General features: G+C 47.9%; 2 protein-coding genes across 13 annotated transcripts in view; one reads left to right on the plus strand and one right to left on the minus strand.

The window, feature by feature from the left end:
• Positions 1–14,354, minus strand: part of LOC119961961 (coiled-coil domain-containing protein 148-like) — a 226,336-nt gene extending 211,982 nt beyond the window's left edge. For 6 of the 8 annotated variants that reach the window (XM_038789599.1, XM_038789597.1, XM_038789593.1 and 3 more), the window contains exons 1-2: positions 13,247–13,386; positions 2,860–2,919 (exon numbers count right to left, since the gene is read on the minus strand). In XM_038789599.1, the coding sequence (XP_038645527.1) occupies positions 2,860–2,914 (55 nt within the window). In that variant the 5' untranslated portion in view covers positions 2,915–2,919; positions 13,247–13,386. Of the gene's footprint in view, positions 1–2,859; positions 2,920–13,246; positions 13,387–13,846 lie in introns of those variants that run through there. The other 2 variants (XM_038789596.1, XM_038789595.1) reach the window with 2 other exon arrangements.
• Positions 13,497–15,395, plus strand: part of pkp4 (plakophilin 4) — a 322,789-nt gene continuing 320,890 nt past the window's right edge. For all 5 annotated transcript variants that reach the window (XM_038789587.1, XM_038789589.1, XM_038789588.1 and 2 more), the window contains exon 1: positions 13,497–13,690. The gene's annotated coding sequence lies outside the window, so the exon portion shown is untranslated. The remainder of the gene's footprint in view (positions 13,691–15,395) is intronic.

A 15,395-nucleotide genomic window follows, 5' to 3' on the forward strand; every position in this document is an offset into this window, starting at 1 on the left:
GACAGGAAATTATAGGCCGGTTAGCCTGACTTCGGTCATTGGTAGGATTTTTGAGTCTGTTATTACAGATGAGATTGCGAAGCACTTGGAAGTGCATGGTAAAATAGGACTGAATCAGCATTGCTTTGTCAAAGGGAGGTCATGTCGGGCAAATCTGTTAGAGTTATTTGAGAAGGTAACAAGGAAGTTAGACAAAGGAAAACCAGTGGAAGTGATTTATTTAGATTTCCAGAAGGCCTTTAACATGGTGCCGCATAGGAGACTGTTAAATAAATTAAGAGCCCATGGTGTTAAGGGTAAGATCCTGATATGGATGGACGATTGGTTGACTGTCAGAAGGCACAGAGTGGGGATAAAGGGGTCTTTTTCAGGATGGCAGCCGGTGACTAGTGATGTGCCTCAGGGATCGGTGCCGGGACCACAACTTTTCACAATATACATTAATGATCTGGAAGAAGGAACTGAAGGCACTGTTGCTAAGTTTGCAGATGATACAAAGATCTGTGGAGGGGCAGGTAGTATTGAGGAAGCAGGCGGGCTGCAGAATGACTTGGGCAGGCCAGGAGAGTGGGCAATTAAGTGGCAAATAAAATACAATGTGGAAAAGTGTGAGGTTATGCACTTTGGAAGGAGAAATTTAGGCACAGATTATTTTCTAAATGGGAAGATGCTTAGGAAATCAGAAGCACAAAGGGACTTGGGAGTCCTTGTTCATGATTCTCTTAAGGTTAATGTGCAGGTTCATTCGGCAGTTAGGAAAGCAAATGCAATGTTAGCATTCATGTCGCGAGAGGGCTAGAATACAAGACTAGGGATGTACTTCTGAGGCTATATAAGGCTCTGGTCAGACCCTATTTGAAGTATTGTGAGCAGTTTTGGGCCCCGTATCTAAGGAAGGATGTGCTGGCCTTGAAAAAGGTCCAGAGGAGGTTCACAAGAATGATCCCTGGAATGAAGAGCTTATCGTTTGAGGAACGGTTGAAGACTCTGGGTCTGTACTCGTTGGAGTTTAGAAGGATGAGGAGGGAGGGGGATCTTATTGAAACTTACAGGATACTGCGTGGCCTGGATAGAGTGGACGTGGAGAGGATGTTTCCACTTGTAGGTAAAACTAGAAGCAGAGGACACAATCTCAGACTAAAGGGATGATCCTTTAAAACAGATGTGGAGATGCCGGCGTTGGACTGGGGTGAGCACAGTAAGAAGTCTTACAACACAAGGTTAAAGTCCAACAGGTTTGATTCAAACACGAGCTTTCGGAGCGCAGCTCCTTCCTCAGGTGAATCCTTTAAAACAGAGATGGAGGAGGAATTTCTTCAGCCAGAGGGTGGTGAATCTTTGGAACTCTTTGCCACAGAAGGCTGTTGAGGCCAAATCACTGAGTGTCTTTAAGACAGAGATCGATAGTTCTTGATTAATAAGGGGTCAGGGGTTATGGGGAAATGGCAGGAGAATGGGGATGAGAAAAATATCAGCCTTGAATGGCAAAGACTCGATGGGCCGAGTGGCCTAATTCTGCTCCTATGTCTTGCGGTTTTAGGGCCTTGGGATCCCCTCATAGTGAGTTGGGGCTTGGCGGGGTCGGGGGTCACGTTGAGGGGTCCAGAGATCAGGATACCATTTTGATCTCTCGCTACACTGAGGAGTTCCGGCGAGTGGAGCTCCTCAATGCAGAATATATGGCTATGTGCAGCCTCAGCTGCGCATTCCCCGCTGAGGCCTCCTAATAAACCTGAGTGAGGAATGATAGTGTTGTGTTTTTAGGCTCTATGAGCGCCGGGAAACACACTGGGCGGGATTCTCCCAATGGGAGTCTAAGTGCCGACGCCGAATTAAAAACCGAAGTGTTTTACTCCGGCGTCGGCGCCCGTTCCCATACCCCTATTCTCCGCCCTCCGTGGGGCTAGCAGGGGTGTCGCACGATTTACGGGGATGGGGCCTCAGTGTGGCGTCAGAGACTCGCGTAAAAGACGCGGCGCCTTGTGTCCTGCGCATGCGCAGTTGGGCCGGCGCCAACTAGCGCATGCACAGTGGCGCTGGTGCCAACCAACGCATGCGCGGTAACATCGCGGAGTGCTCCGGCCCCTCACCAACATGGCGCTGGGGTTCTGGGGCTGGTCGCGCAAGGAAGTAGGCCCAGGGGTGGGGGAGGCCGGCCTGCCTATCGGTGAGCCCCGATCGCGGGCCAGACCCCATCGGGGGCCCCCCCCCGGGAACGGAGCCCCCCCCTCACAGGCCGCCCCCTCCAAGCCTTCACGACAAGTACCCGCCGGCAGCAACCAGGTGTGGACGGCGCCGGCGGAACTAGGCCATTTTCGCGCGGCCCCTTGGCCCATCCGGGCCGGAGAATTGCCGCTCACCGCGATTCTCCAAGCGGCCCGGCGTGATTCGCAGGGCGCTGGTTTCGGGGGGTTTGGAGAATCGTGTGCGGGGTTCAGGGTGGCGCGGCGCGATTCGTGCGGCGCCCTGGCAATTCTCCCACCCGGCGCGGGGGGGGGGGGGGCAAACCTTTCGATCGATTGCAATTGGGAGCAAGAACGTTGGCTTACTCTTCCCCTGGTTAATGCCAGATGTAGTCCCCTTATTGTCATTTGCTCAAGATCAGCTGGGGTCAGAGCAAATTAAATTTCAAACTTGAAACCTTTGGTCTGTATAGCTCAGCTGCACACCACCTGTACCAGATGAAACATCAGACTCAGAATTGGGAAGGTGGAATATTTTTGTTGACCAATGATAGAGCGTTAGCTCAGTTCAGATCGCCTAACTCTGCACTGATGAGGATATCAAACCTGGATTGCATGGGTCACATAAGCTGGGTAACTGGGTGAGTGATTATAAGAAAGCATTATTGTACTATACCTGCATCTTCTGCTCTATGATTTGTGATGAACATTCGAAGATTTCTTCCGCTCATTGTTCCTATGGGAAAAGTGGTTCACTTTAGTTTTATATAATATTAAAAATCATTTTGTGAAAGAGAATACTCTATATGAGGAAAGTTGAAGTATACGTTAACAATAAAGTATACTAATTTTTGAAATTAAGTAACCAATTCTTTGACATTTAAAGTCACAATTCAGAAGTTGACAAAGGGTCATTGACTTGAAATGCTGGGAGAATGCCAGGCAAAAAGTTAAATTCAGATTTTACTTTATTTCTCTTCACAGATGTTGCCAGATCCATTGAGCATTTCCAGCATTTTTACTTTTAATTAACTTATCTATTCTTGTTGTAGAAATTGACAGACATGCTAAGTGCTATCAGTATTCTCAGTTTTTTGTTTCATTTAACACCATCATGTGATTGTTTTCCTGTTCTTTCACTCACTTTGTCAATGTAAGTTAAAATGAGTTCAGTTGATTTTACTGTACACAATACTTTTCTTGCAATTTGAAAGTTTTGACCAATACTGCCAAATTATGCAGCCAATTGATAAATCTGTTTTGGCAGACAGGTTTTCAAAAGACATTGGAGAGGGATCAGGAAGAAGAGACTTGGTTTAGCAATCTTCTCCAATGAACTAGTGAATCTTACAGCCCGAGAGCATCTCCAGTTCAATCCTTGGTCTTTGTTGGGTGAGCAGCTACAACCTCAACTATAAATTGCATTTTATGTGGCAAATGTTTTACAGTGCTTTCCAGGAGAGTAATTAGACAAAAGATTGACGCCAAAGGCCGAATTTTCCATTCTGGCTGAGGCAAGAAAACCAGCATGCAGCTCACAGGCTGCACAACCAGCTTCTGTCTCCAGATAATCCAGCACACAGAAGGTGTGACCCATGCTGTCACGCTGGCCAGGGTGGGTGGGACGGAACCAGAAAAAGCAGGCAACCGGGAACCCGAGGTCTTCAATAGACAATGCAGGAACCCCCTCCACATGGATATGTAGACCCCCCCCTCCACTCCATGGCCACCCTCCCCACCCCACAGACACAGGGGACCCACCTCCCCCTCCCCACAGACACAGGGAGCCCCCTCCCACGGAGCTCCCCAGAGCTTCCTGACACTTCCCCTGACACCATGGCACTACCCCCTAGGGTACTTATTGTGAACATTTGAATATAAGATAGATTTTGCAATTGTGTTATCCTTATGAACCGGTGTATATGAATCTGTGGCTGGTTTAGAACAGTGGGCTAAGCAGCTGGCTTGTAATGCAGAACAATTCCCGTACCGGCCTCCCCGAACAGGTGCCGGAATGTGGCGACTAGGGGCTTTTCACAGTAACTTCATTGAAGCCTACTTGTGACGACAAACCACTATTATTATAATATCTGTAAAGGTATAGTTGGGGTGAAGGAGTAGTTCATCTTTTCCTGTTTATTAAATGTTTTTTTTTGTTAAAAGCTCATCAGTTAACTCCAGTGTCTCTGTTCAGTAGCTGCCCTCCAAATTTCCAAGCAAAAAATATAAGTTAGGATCGATCAAGCCAGATTCCACCCTGGGACCTGACTTGTTCAATAATAACATCAGCTGGGATCATAACAAATGCAATTCATCAAAATGCTATTAGGTAATTTGGAAATTCTGAATTCTCCCTCTGCGAACCTGAACAGGTGCTGGAATGTGGCGACTAGGGGCTTTTCACAGTAATTTCATTGCAGTGTTAATATAAGCCTATTAATGACAATAAAGATAATTATTACAAAGGGGGTATTTTGAGACTATTTTGCCCATTGAATGCTATGTAGGTAACCATTCCCTGTGGGATAATGTACATTCAATAAAGACTTTGACTGAAAAAAGGTTAAGGATTGATTTTGTTAGTATAAAAAGATGGTAGAAAGAAAAGAGATTGGCAAGATAAAATAGGTTGAGCAAGTCAGGTTCCTTTACAAAAAGGAATGCTGGCATAAATAAATTACTGAAGGTCTAGAAGTGGGACATCTTGTCTTATGATGTGATACATAGAATATGTAAAAATCATTTCTTCTCTTTTCTTCAATTTGTCTTGCAATGTTGTTAACGTTTAAGGTTGATAACCTTCCACCAAAACCGGAAAGTATTAGAGATGTAACAGGTTGCGGGGAATGGAGAATGAGGACAAAGGGCTGTGTTAGATAAAAGGCTGGAGAGATTACATGACAAATGTGATGAACGTGCAAGGCAAAAGGAAATGGTAACAGGACAAGAAATAAAACATGTGTCTAGAGGAGGTGTAAATTGGACAACAGAATCATCACCACATCTGCAATCAGAAAAGATTGGGGACAGAGGTTATGCTATGAAATTGTTGAACTTCGTGTTGAATCCCAAAGGTTGCAAAGTGTCTAATCCAAAAAAGTTCCTCAAATTGACCTTGCACTTCATTGAGAAAGTATAGAACAGAAAGACAAGAGTGGGAGTGGGCTGTGAATTAAAATGATAGGCTAGTGGAAGCTCAGCATCGCGACAGTGGACTGAATGGAGGTGATCCACAATGTGATTATTGAGTATACGTTAGTCTCCCCAATGGAGAGACCATATTGTGAGCAGATAATAGTGCAACAAATTGAAAGAAGTACGGGTGTCATACCCACACAGGACTTACGTAGTGGCAATGATTAAACTTCCTATGAGTCTCGCTCAATACGAGCTCCCCCATTACAGGGGGTTGGGAACCCTAAACCATGTATAGCTAAACTTCTGAATAAAGTTAGCCAGTTTGGTTACCGACAGAGTGGAGAGAGCTGGCTGGGAAATTTCATGCCATGTAAATAATAGTTATTGTAATAAAACTTTATTTATTTCTTCAACGCAGTGTGGACTCTCTTCGTGGTCTACTAAGCTGGTGATGAGGATGGGATTACTCATCCGAGGTGTCCGAGTCTAGTGTAGAGGATGGTGCCCTGCTTTGGGGTAAGAGTGTCATTGTCCTGGAAAAGGGCCACAGGTTGATCCTGCAGGACCTCCACAACAGACACCCAGGGTTGTCAAAATTGAAACTATTAGTGCGCAGCTACGTCTGGTGGTCATGCCTGGATGCTGACATTGAACAATTGGCTCAACAACGTTCCATCTGTCAGGAGCACCAAAAGTTCCCGCCGGCCACACTCCTCCAACTTTGGAATGACCTGGGCAGCCATGGGCGCAGTTGCATGCCGATTCTGTTGGGTCGTTTCAGGAGTTAATGTTTCTCCTCCTAATTGCTAATTGATGCACATTCTAAATGTCTACAAGATGGGGGCAACTACCTCTAGGGCTACGATCAAAAAGCTGGTATTGTCTTTTTGTACGCATGGTATACCCGAGGTGTTAATCAAGGACAGTAGCATACCTTTTTCGAGTGAAAAGTTCCCGGGGTTTCAGAAGGCCAATGGGGTACAACACATTTGGACTGCCCCGTACCACCCAGCTTTGAATGGGCTAGCGGAGAAGCCGTTCAGACTTCAAACGCAGATTACAAAAAATGTCTTTGGAGTCAATGAACACTAGGCTGGCCTGGTTCCTGTTTTGTTAGAGAACCACCCCGCACGCCGTGACTGGGGTGGCCCGGGCTGAGATGCTGATGGAACGGAAACTTCAGACCTGCCTTCGTATGGCCTTCCCTGACAGCGGTGGGAAGGTGCTCCACAACCAACACCTGCAAGGGCATTCCCCCGTTCAAGTCAACCACCCAGGCTCTTCGTACCAGGTGACAGTCTATGCCCAAACTTTTGCAGACGATGCCCAGTGGGTCTCCGGGCCGTAATCCGCCAGACAGGGCCAGTTTCCTACCAAATCGTCCAGGGCTGAGTAATGCACAAGCAGTGGATCACATTAGATCCAGGCAACCACTTCTTAGTAAAATTCCTCGCAAATGAAAAGTTCTTGTCCAGCCAATCCTGATGCCCAGGCGGGCCAGATCAGAACCCCAAGGGAGTCAAGACTATTCTGAGATGGAGACCCAACTGTTGATGGTCTCCGACAGAGGGTCTCCGATGGGGTCTGGCCCGCGATCGGGGCCCACCGATCGGTGAGCCGGCCTCTCCAGCCCCGGCCTTATTTTATTACGTGGCCGGCCCCTGAACCTCCACGCCATGTTGGGTCGGGGCTGGCGCGCTGAGGAAGACCCCCGCGCATTCGCGGGTTGGCGCGGCCCAACTGCGCATGCACGAGTTGGCGCGGCCCAACTGCGCATGCACGGGTTGGTACGGCGCACATTTGACACCGGGGAGGCTGGAGCGGCGTTAACCATGTGGGGGCCAGAATCGGTAGTCCCCGCACCCATTGCGCGCCATCGTGAAACGCGACGGCGTTCACGACAGCGCAAACACTCTGTTTCCATTTCGGAGAATCACGCCCATTGTTGTGGTATGATTGTGGGACAGGTCAGAAGGTTGCAGAGAGAACAGTCACTTTGGAATGCTGAAAGGGGAGGGGTTGGAAAGATGTGTTTGGTGGCATCAGGCTGGAAGAGCTGGAAATGGAAGATGATGATCCATTGAATGGGGTGGGGAGGCTGGGAGGTTGGTGAGAACGAGCGATTATCCAAATGAGTCCATCTTAACCATTGCTTCCTTACCTGAGTAGTCAACAGCCTAATAATTAGACCGAAAGTTTTGCATAAAACTCATTATCAACCGAATCTTCAGAGAATTTAATAAAAAGTCACTTTAAATTTACACCGTAGCTTCACAGTAGCACAGCGGTTCGCACTGCTGCTTCACAGCGTCAGGGACCCTCAGATTCGATTCCCGGCTTGGGTCACTGTCTATGCGGAGTCTGCACGTTCTCCCTGTCTGCGTGGGTTTCCTCCGGGTGCTTCTCACAAGTCCCAAAACATGATCTTGTTAGGTAATTTGGACTGTCATAATATGCAAACATGCAACCAATGAACACTCAGAATAGGACACAACCAATGGGCAGTCAGGACACTCAGAGATGGCATTACCACAAGGGTGCATGACATAAACACTATAAAAGGGATGATGCACTCTCACCCTGCCTTTTTCCACAGACAGACATCTAGAGAGTTAGAAAGGGTTGATCAGCAGCATCACACCCCAGCACGTGGCTTAGAGCAAGCTGGTACAGTTAGACTAGCAGAGAGTCAAGCTCATTTGAGAACTGTGTTAATAGTTCAATAAACACGTTCAACTCATTCCAGAGTCTGGGGCATCCTTTAGTTAAGACTGCATCAAGTAGCAGCCTGTGTTATCCGAAGCAGCATAACACAACATGATACCAGGAGTGACTGTTCAAACTATTTAGTTCAACTCACCAAGATCCGTGACAACCAGCTACTGCATACAGGCACAATGGACACGATTCAGGCTCCTCATCAGCTCAGGACCACTGGCAATCTTAGTGCCAACTGGCGATCATTCAAGTAGAAATTTCAACTATACGTGGAAGCATCTGACCTCAATGGCGCGACCGATGCTCAGAAGATAGCTCTTCTACTGACCACTGCGGGTGACCATGCGATAGAGATCTTCAACTCCTTTCACTTTTCCGAAGAGCAGGACAAAACGAAGTACCAAACCATCCTGGACACATACGACAGCCACTGCGAGGTGGACACCAACAAAATCTTCGAGCAATACATCTTCAAGCAGAGGATGCAAGGTAAAGACTAATGCTTCAACACCTATCTAACTAACCTTAGACTGCTAGCGCAATCCCTCAACTTTGGTGATATCACTGACTCAATGATCAGAGACCAAATCGTTTTTGGAGTCCACTCTGATCCTCTGGAGAGCAATCGTTGAAAATCAAACACATGACCCTGCCAGTCACGATTGAAAAGTGCACTTGTGAGTGAGCACTCTAAAAATCGCTATTCACACTACAAAACGGTAGAAAGTGAAAAACAAGCCTCCCACGAGGTGGAGAGTGTTCAGGCCATCTCCCGGATGCAGCGCCTCCACATTGACGAAAGCGGCCATTTTGCGCGCTCTTCTTGGGGTCCAACGCACTGCGCAGGTGCAGACGTCCGAGAACCGCACCTCGCATGCGCAATGACGCACTGAGCGTCAGGACGCCAACGTTGTGACGTGTGCGAACTGTGGCACCGCACATTTTTTTTAAAACTGCCCTGTAAAAGGCAACGCTGTTTAAACTGTGGGAAACCAAGCCACTATGCAGCCCGGTGCAGATCTGCACCACCAGTCAGGAGCCAGCTCTCCCAATTCTGACAACAGCGCATCAGAAATGTGCAACACAGAATGCATGACTCTGATCCAGGCAATGCGACGGATCCAGATGATGAATACCTGGACAACACTTACCGAGTGGGCATTATTACGAAGTGTAAATACGCCACACCGGACACATCGCGAGTTCAATCAATCCTGGCCGTGGATTCCAAGGACGAATGGCATGCAGTGATGAAGGTCAACCACTGCCCCATCCAGTTCAAACTGGACACAGGTGCCTCTGCCAACCCGATTTTGCAGGTGCACTTCAAGAGAATCAAGAAGCCCCCCACAATCCTTCCAGCCTCCTGCAAACTCCTGGACCACAATGGAAACACAATCAAGGCACTGGGGTCCTGCCACCTGCAGGTGTCCAGCCGACACACAAAAGCAAACTTACGGTTCGAGATTGTTAAACCAAACAGGGCATCCCTGCTAGGTGTGCACGCCTGCAAGTAACTGAACCTCATTCAAAGGGTCTACACCACGACACCGTCCCATTCGGATCTTCAGGCCAGCAGCCGAACCTAGTACCCAGATGCATTTATGGGCACGCTGCCATACGAGTACAAGTTTCTACTGCGTCCTGATGCCAAGCCAGTGGTCCACGACATGTCCCTGCTCCACTGAGAGAGTGCCTGAAAGCAGAGCTCACGAGTCTCCAAGGTCACTGAACCAACCGACTGGGTCAGCTCAATGGTGTGCGTAAAGAAGCCTTTGGGGGACCTACGGATCTGCATTGACCCCAAGGATCTAAACAAAAACATTATGCGGGAACATTACCCTATCCCGAAGAGGGAAGAAATCCCGAGTGAGATGGCACCCCAAGGATTTTGGCAAATCTAACTTGACGAATCTAGCAGAATGCTCTATACATCAACACGCCTTTTGGCAGATTCTGCTGCAACCAAATGCAATTTTGTATCATCTCAGTATCAGAGATTTTCCATCGCATCATTGAACAGATGATGGAGGGAATAGAAGGGGTTCGTGTCTACATTGACGATATCGTAATCTGGTCCACAACCCCAGAGGAACATGTGTCTCGACTCAAGAAAGTATTCCGATGCATACATGAACGTGGCCTCAAGCTAAATAGGTCCAAGTGCTGTTTTGGGACATCCACGCACATGGTACTCCAGGTACATGGATTAGGGTAGAATAATGGAGTGTAGGTTAACTTCTTAAGGGCAGCACGGTAGCATTGTGGATAGCACAATTGCTTCACAGCTCCAGGGTCCCAAGTTCGATTTCGACTTGGGTCACTGTCTGTGTGGAGTCTGCACATCCTCCCCGTGACTGCGTGGGTTTCCTCCGGGTACTCCGGTTTCCTCCCACAGACCAAAGATGTGCAGGTTGGGTGGATTGGCCATGAAAAATTGTCCAAAATTCTATGATTAACCTAGGACAAAAGTTCGGCGCAACATCGTGGGCCGAAGGGCCTGTTCTGTGCTGTATTTCTCTATCTCTATCTATACATGCTGAAGTTCCTGGGCGATCAGATTTCGCAACACAGTGTGTGGCCGGACACAGACAAAATTAAAGCCATCGAGGCAATGAAAGTCCCCGAGAACAAGAAGGCAGTACTGCGCTTCCTGGGAATGGTCAATTTCCTTGGCAAGTTCATCCCGAATTTGGCCATACACACCACGGCCCTACGCAACCTGGTGAAAAAAAATCAACCGCCTTTGAGTGGAAGGCGGAGCACCAAACAGAGTGGCTGGAGCTGAAAGCCAAGCCCACCACTGCACCCGTCCTTGCATTCTTTGACCCAGACCGAGAGACCAAAATATCCAGCGAGTCAGGGTGGCATTGGGACGGTGTTGCTTCAAAGAGACGACACGTCATCCTGGGTACCAGTAGCATACGCGTCACAGGCAGTGACAGCCACTGAGACCAGATATGCGCAGATTGAGGAGGAGTGTTTAGGTCTTCTCACCGGCATCCTCAAATTTCATGATTATGTCTACGGCTTGCCAACATTTACTGTTGAGACAGATCATAGACCTCTGGTCCACATCATCCAAAAGGACTTAAACGACATGACGCCTTGTTTACAGAGAATTCTGCTCAAATTCCGGAGTTATGATTTCAATTTGGTGTACACACCTGGCAAGGAGCTCATCATCGCCAATGCATTGTCCCGCTTCATGAACTCACCCAGTGAACCACTGGAGATCATCCAGCACATTGAATTGCAGGTACAACTGTGTGCAAGCACTCTCCCAGCAACTGATGAGAAGATTGTTCTCATCCGAGAAGAGAAGCCAAAGACCCCCTGTTGCAGCGAGTCATCCGCAACCTCAGCAATGGCTGGCAGAAAGGGCAATGCCATCAATTCTGCAACGTCAAGGACGACCTGATGCTGATCGACAGCATCCTGCCCAAGCTAGACAGGATAGTCATCCCACTATGTCTCCAGAGCATGGTGCTGTGGCAGATTCATGAGGGACACCTGGACGTAGAAAAGTGCAGACGCAGGGCCCGGCAAGCTGTCTACTGGCCCAGCATCAACCAGGACATCACGGACATGGTCCTGAACTGCAAAACCTGTCAGAGGTTCCAACCAGCGCAGAGCAAGGAGGCTCCAACCACGTGACCTAGAGATCTCTCCGTGGTCCAAGATTGGCATTGACCTAGTCCACGCGAATGGTCGCGACTATATCTTAACCATCGATTACTTTTCAAACTATCCTGAGGTGCTGAAGCTGCCAGACCTCACCTCACGGACCATCATCACCTCCAGTCCGCACTATCCGCAGTCCAATAGGAAAGTCGAAAAAGGGGTGCACATCATTAAGCAGCTCGTCCACAAGGCTTGGACTCCTCTTCCGACATACACCTTGCACAACTTGCATACCGGGTGACTCCCTTGTCCACTGGCATGTTTCCAGCTCAACTGCTGATGAACAAGGACTTGCGGACAACGCTTCCAGCCATACACCTGCCCAACCTTGATCACCTCCCGGTACTACAGAAGATGCAGCAGCTTTGCAACAGCCAGAAGCAGGGCTATGTCGCACATGCCACCGATCTGGATGTGCTATCCCCGGCAGACACGGTCAGGCTCAAGATACCGGATAGTGGGGGGTCTGCTCCAGCTGTCGTTGTTCGACAGGCCGTGCCCAGATCCTATGTCATGTGTATGGCTGATGGCTCCATTGTGCGAAGGAATCGAAGGGCACTGCGAAAAGTTGCTCGCCCACAACCACTTTCCCCTCCATTTTCACATGTAGAATTGCCACCTCCAGACACCTCGAACCACGAGGCCACCAGTCGTGCCTCCCATTCGCCTGTCAAGACACCGTCATCCCCTCCACCACCCCTCCAGCGGTCGACGAGGATCAGATCCAAGCCTCAGATACTGAACTTATGAGCATTTGTTTTGTTTGTTCTATTCTGTATTCCTCAGTGAGTCACATTAGACAGACATATTCACATACATCAAAAAAAGGGAGATGTCATGATAGGCAAACATGCAACCAATGAACACTCAGAATAGGACACAACCAATGGACAGTCAGGACACTCAGAGGTGGCATCACCACAAGGGTGCATGACATAAACACTATAAAAGGGATGAGGCACTCACACCCTGCCTCTTTCCACAGACGGACATGTCGAGAGGGTTGATCAGCAGCATCACCCCAGCACGTGACTTAGAGCAAGTCGATTAGCAGAGTCAAACTCATTTGAGAACTGTGTTAAAAGTTCAATAAACACGTTGAACTCATTTCAGAGTCTGGAGCATCCTTTAGTTAAGACTGCAACAAGTAGCAGCCTGTGTTATCCGAAGCAGCATAACACAACATGCACATTCTGAATTCTCCCTCTATGTACCCGAACAGGCGAGTGTGGCGAGCAGGGGATTTTCACAGTAACTTCATTGTGGTGTTAATATAAGCCTACTTGTGACACTAATAAAAACAATTATTATTAAGTACCAATTCAGTATACATGGCAGAGAAACGATCACTGGCAAAGGTCACAATGGGACATCTTGGCTGAAAGATTTGGCGTGATTTCAAAACGCTGACATGAGTACGTAAAGTCACGTAAGTAAATAAATTCTGGAGAGAAAAAAAATCCAGTTTACTGGGAAAAGTATTTTTTACAATGTTTCCTCCTTTGATGTCTATTTTAACTTACACCTGGGGGGTCCCGGCGGCTGTGATGCTTTCCCAGAGGCGGTTTCTCAGTGCCTCGGGCAGGTGAGCTCGCTGTCGGAATGGTGGCTGCATTCACCTTCCCATCTTGCCGAGGCCGGGGGGCGGATTGTTGACAGGCGACGCCGTGTTGGCAACCAAGTACACGCTCCCCCATTGGCTTAGTTTGCACGGGGAGCGGCCCAATGGCAGCGAGGATAGCTGCTGAGCTGACCAATGCGACCCTGCCGTGCCCGGGAGCAGGGCGGTGACGCAGCGGGTGGCGATCGGCTCTGATTTTCCTTTCACGCTGAAGTTGGGAGATGTGAGAGTGGAGGGGGAAGGAACGGAAAGGAAAGAAAATAAATGTGCTGTCTGAACGGGGATTCCGTTCCCCTCTAATCTTCCATGGTACCCTTTACGAAATCAGGCGCGGTCAGCCGGAGCAGTAAGTGTTTCAGTGTGTGTGTGTGTGTGTGAGAGAGAGTGTGAACAGAGAGCCTGGTTCTCGGGCAAACACGCAGGTGTGCAGAACCCCAGGGCAGGGGAAGGTGTGCAACGTTTTCGGGTGAGCGGGGTCCGGAATTAGGGGTGATTTACTCACCCTCAACAGCCCCCGCCCGTTTCTCTGTGAACAGTCATTTGGGGAGGAAGGGGACGAAACGACCTCCATCACCATTTGCTGTCTATTGTTCTTGAAGATGAAAATCCGAGGCGAGAATGCTTCCGATGTTGAATTTCAATTCAAATGATGGTTTTCGCGGCGTTCCTCCACAGTGGAGTGTTTCACTTGAATAAGTATTTCCTGCAGTGAAGGTGTGGCGGCAATAGAGCGACGGTTTTGCGTTTGAATAAACGGCGTTTCGATTCCGTGTCCCTTTGCTAAGTCTTTTCTTTCCCCGCCCCTTGTTTAGTATATTTGTTTTCAGTCCGGGAACCGAGGAATGCGACCACTATTTACAAAACAATTGAAGGGTTGAGCATTTGCTTTGCATCATTATGAAAAAGAAGTACGCCTTTGCGCCAGTGTGTGCTGCATTGGCTATACTGGCCTGTCGAGAATATGATCCCTGATTGTGAGTGGTGATAAAACAGTCCTTGTGCGGTAATTGGGCGTTACCAAATCTCCGTGTACGACTGTACTTTATGTTTAACTTTTAACTGGGTTGTAGATTTGTTGTGTTAATAACGAACACTCTTCATAATTGCTTAAAATCTCACGTTCTTAAAAAAAAAAAGAGTAATTCCATGCGAGGTACAGCAGACTTACGATCTTTTGAAACCAGAAGTATAACATGAAATGTATTCAGATGAGTTTGACAATCCTCTGAAATTGGCTATCGAAAGGCATTTTGGAAGCGTGATTCCAATTTGGATCACTTAAATGAAAATGTTTCGTTGGGCTCGGACCTGACTGGATCTTCACATATCTTGTTTCTTTGTCAAAAGCGCACAAAACTATTTTGTGGAGCAGCAGTATTTTTCTACAAAGAATTTTACTGAAACCTGAGTTTTTGGAAGACAAATTGCCCGCTTGGACATAACATGTTGCATTTGTCAAATTAACCCATTCATTGTACTCTATTTATACTGCTTGCTCTCACAGGGTACTTAGATTTTTCTGCAAAGAGTTCAAATAGTTTTGGTCACCTGAATACAGTTTGGCCCCAAATGGAAACAAATTAAATCTTGCATGCCTCTATTGTAGTTCAAAAAGATGAAAAACTGCAGGGATTGAAGGATAAGGGGCCATTTGGTAAATTGTTCCTCTCCAGTGCAAGATCTGCAATGTTAATTGCTTTCTAAATTTAACTTGCCATTCAAGTAAACATTTTAGTACTGTCAGATTAGAGAAGTGTTGAAAATGTTATTGAGAGCAAAGAAAATGAAGACTGACTTTTACAGTACTTTGCTTGTTCCGTGTTTGTACTTAACATGGGGCAGCAGGGTAGCATGGTGGTTAGCATAAATGCTTCACAGCTCCAGGGTCCCAGGTTCGATTCCCGGCTGGGTCACTGTCTGTGTGGAGTCTGCACGTCCTCCCCCTGTGTGCGTGGGTTTCCTCCGGGTGCTCCGGTTTCCTCCCACAGTCCAAAGATGTGCGGGTTAGGTGGATTGGCCATGCTAAATTGCCCGTAGTGTTAAAAGTAGGG

Source organism: Scyliorhinus canicula, chromosome 2 (genome assembly GCF_902713615.1).
Source record: "Scyliorhinus canicula chromosome 2, sScyCan1.1, whole genome shotgun sequence".
NCBI lineage: Eukaryota > Metazoa > Chordata > Chondrichthyes > Carcharhiniformes > Scyliorhinidae > Scyliorhinus > Scyliorhinus canicula.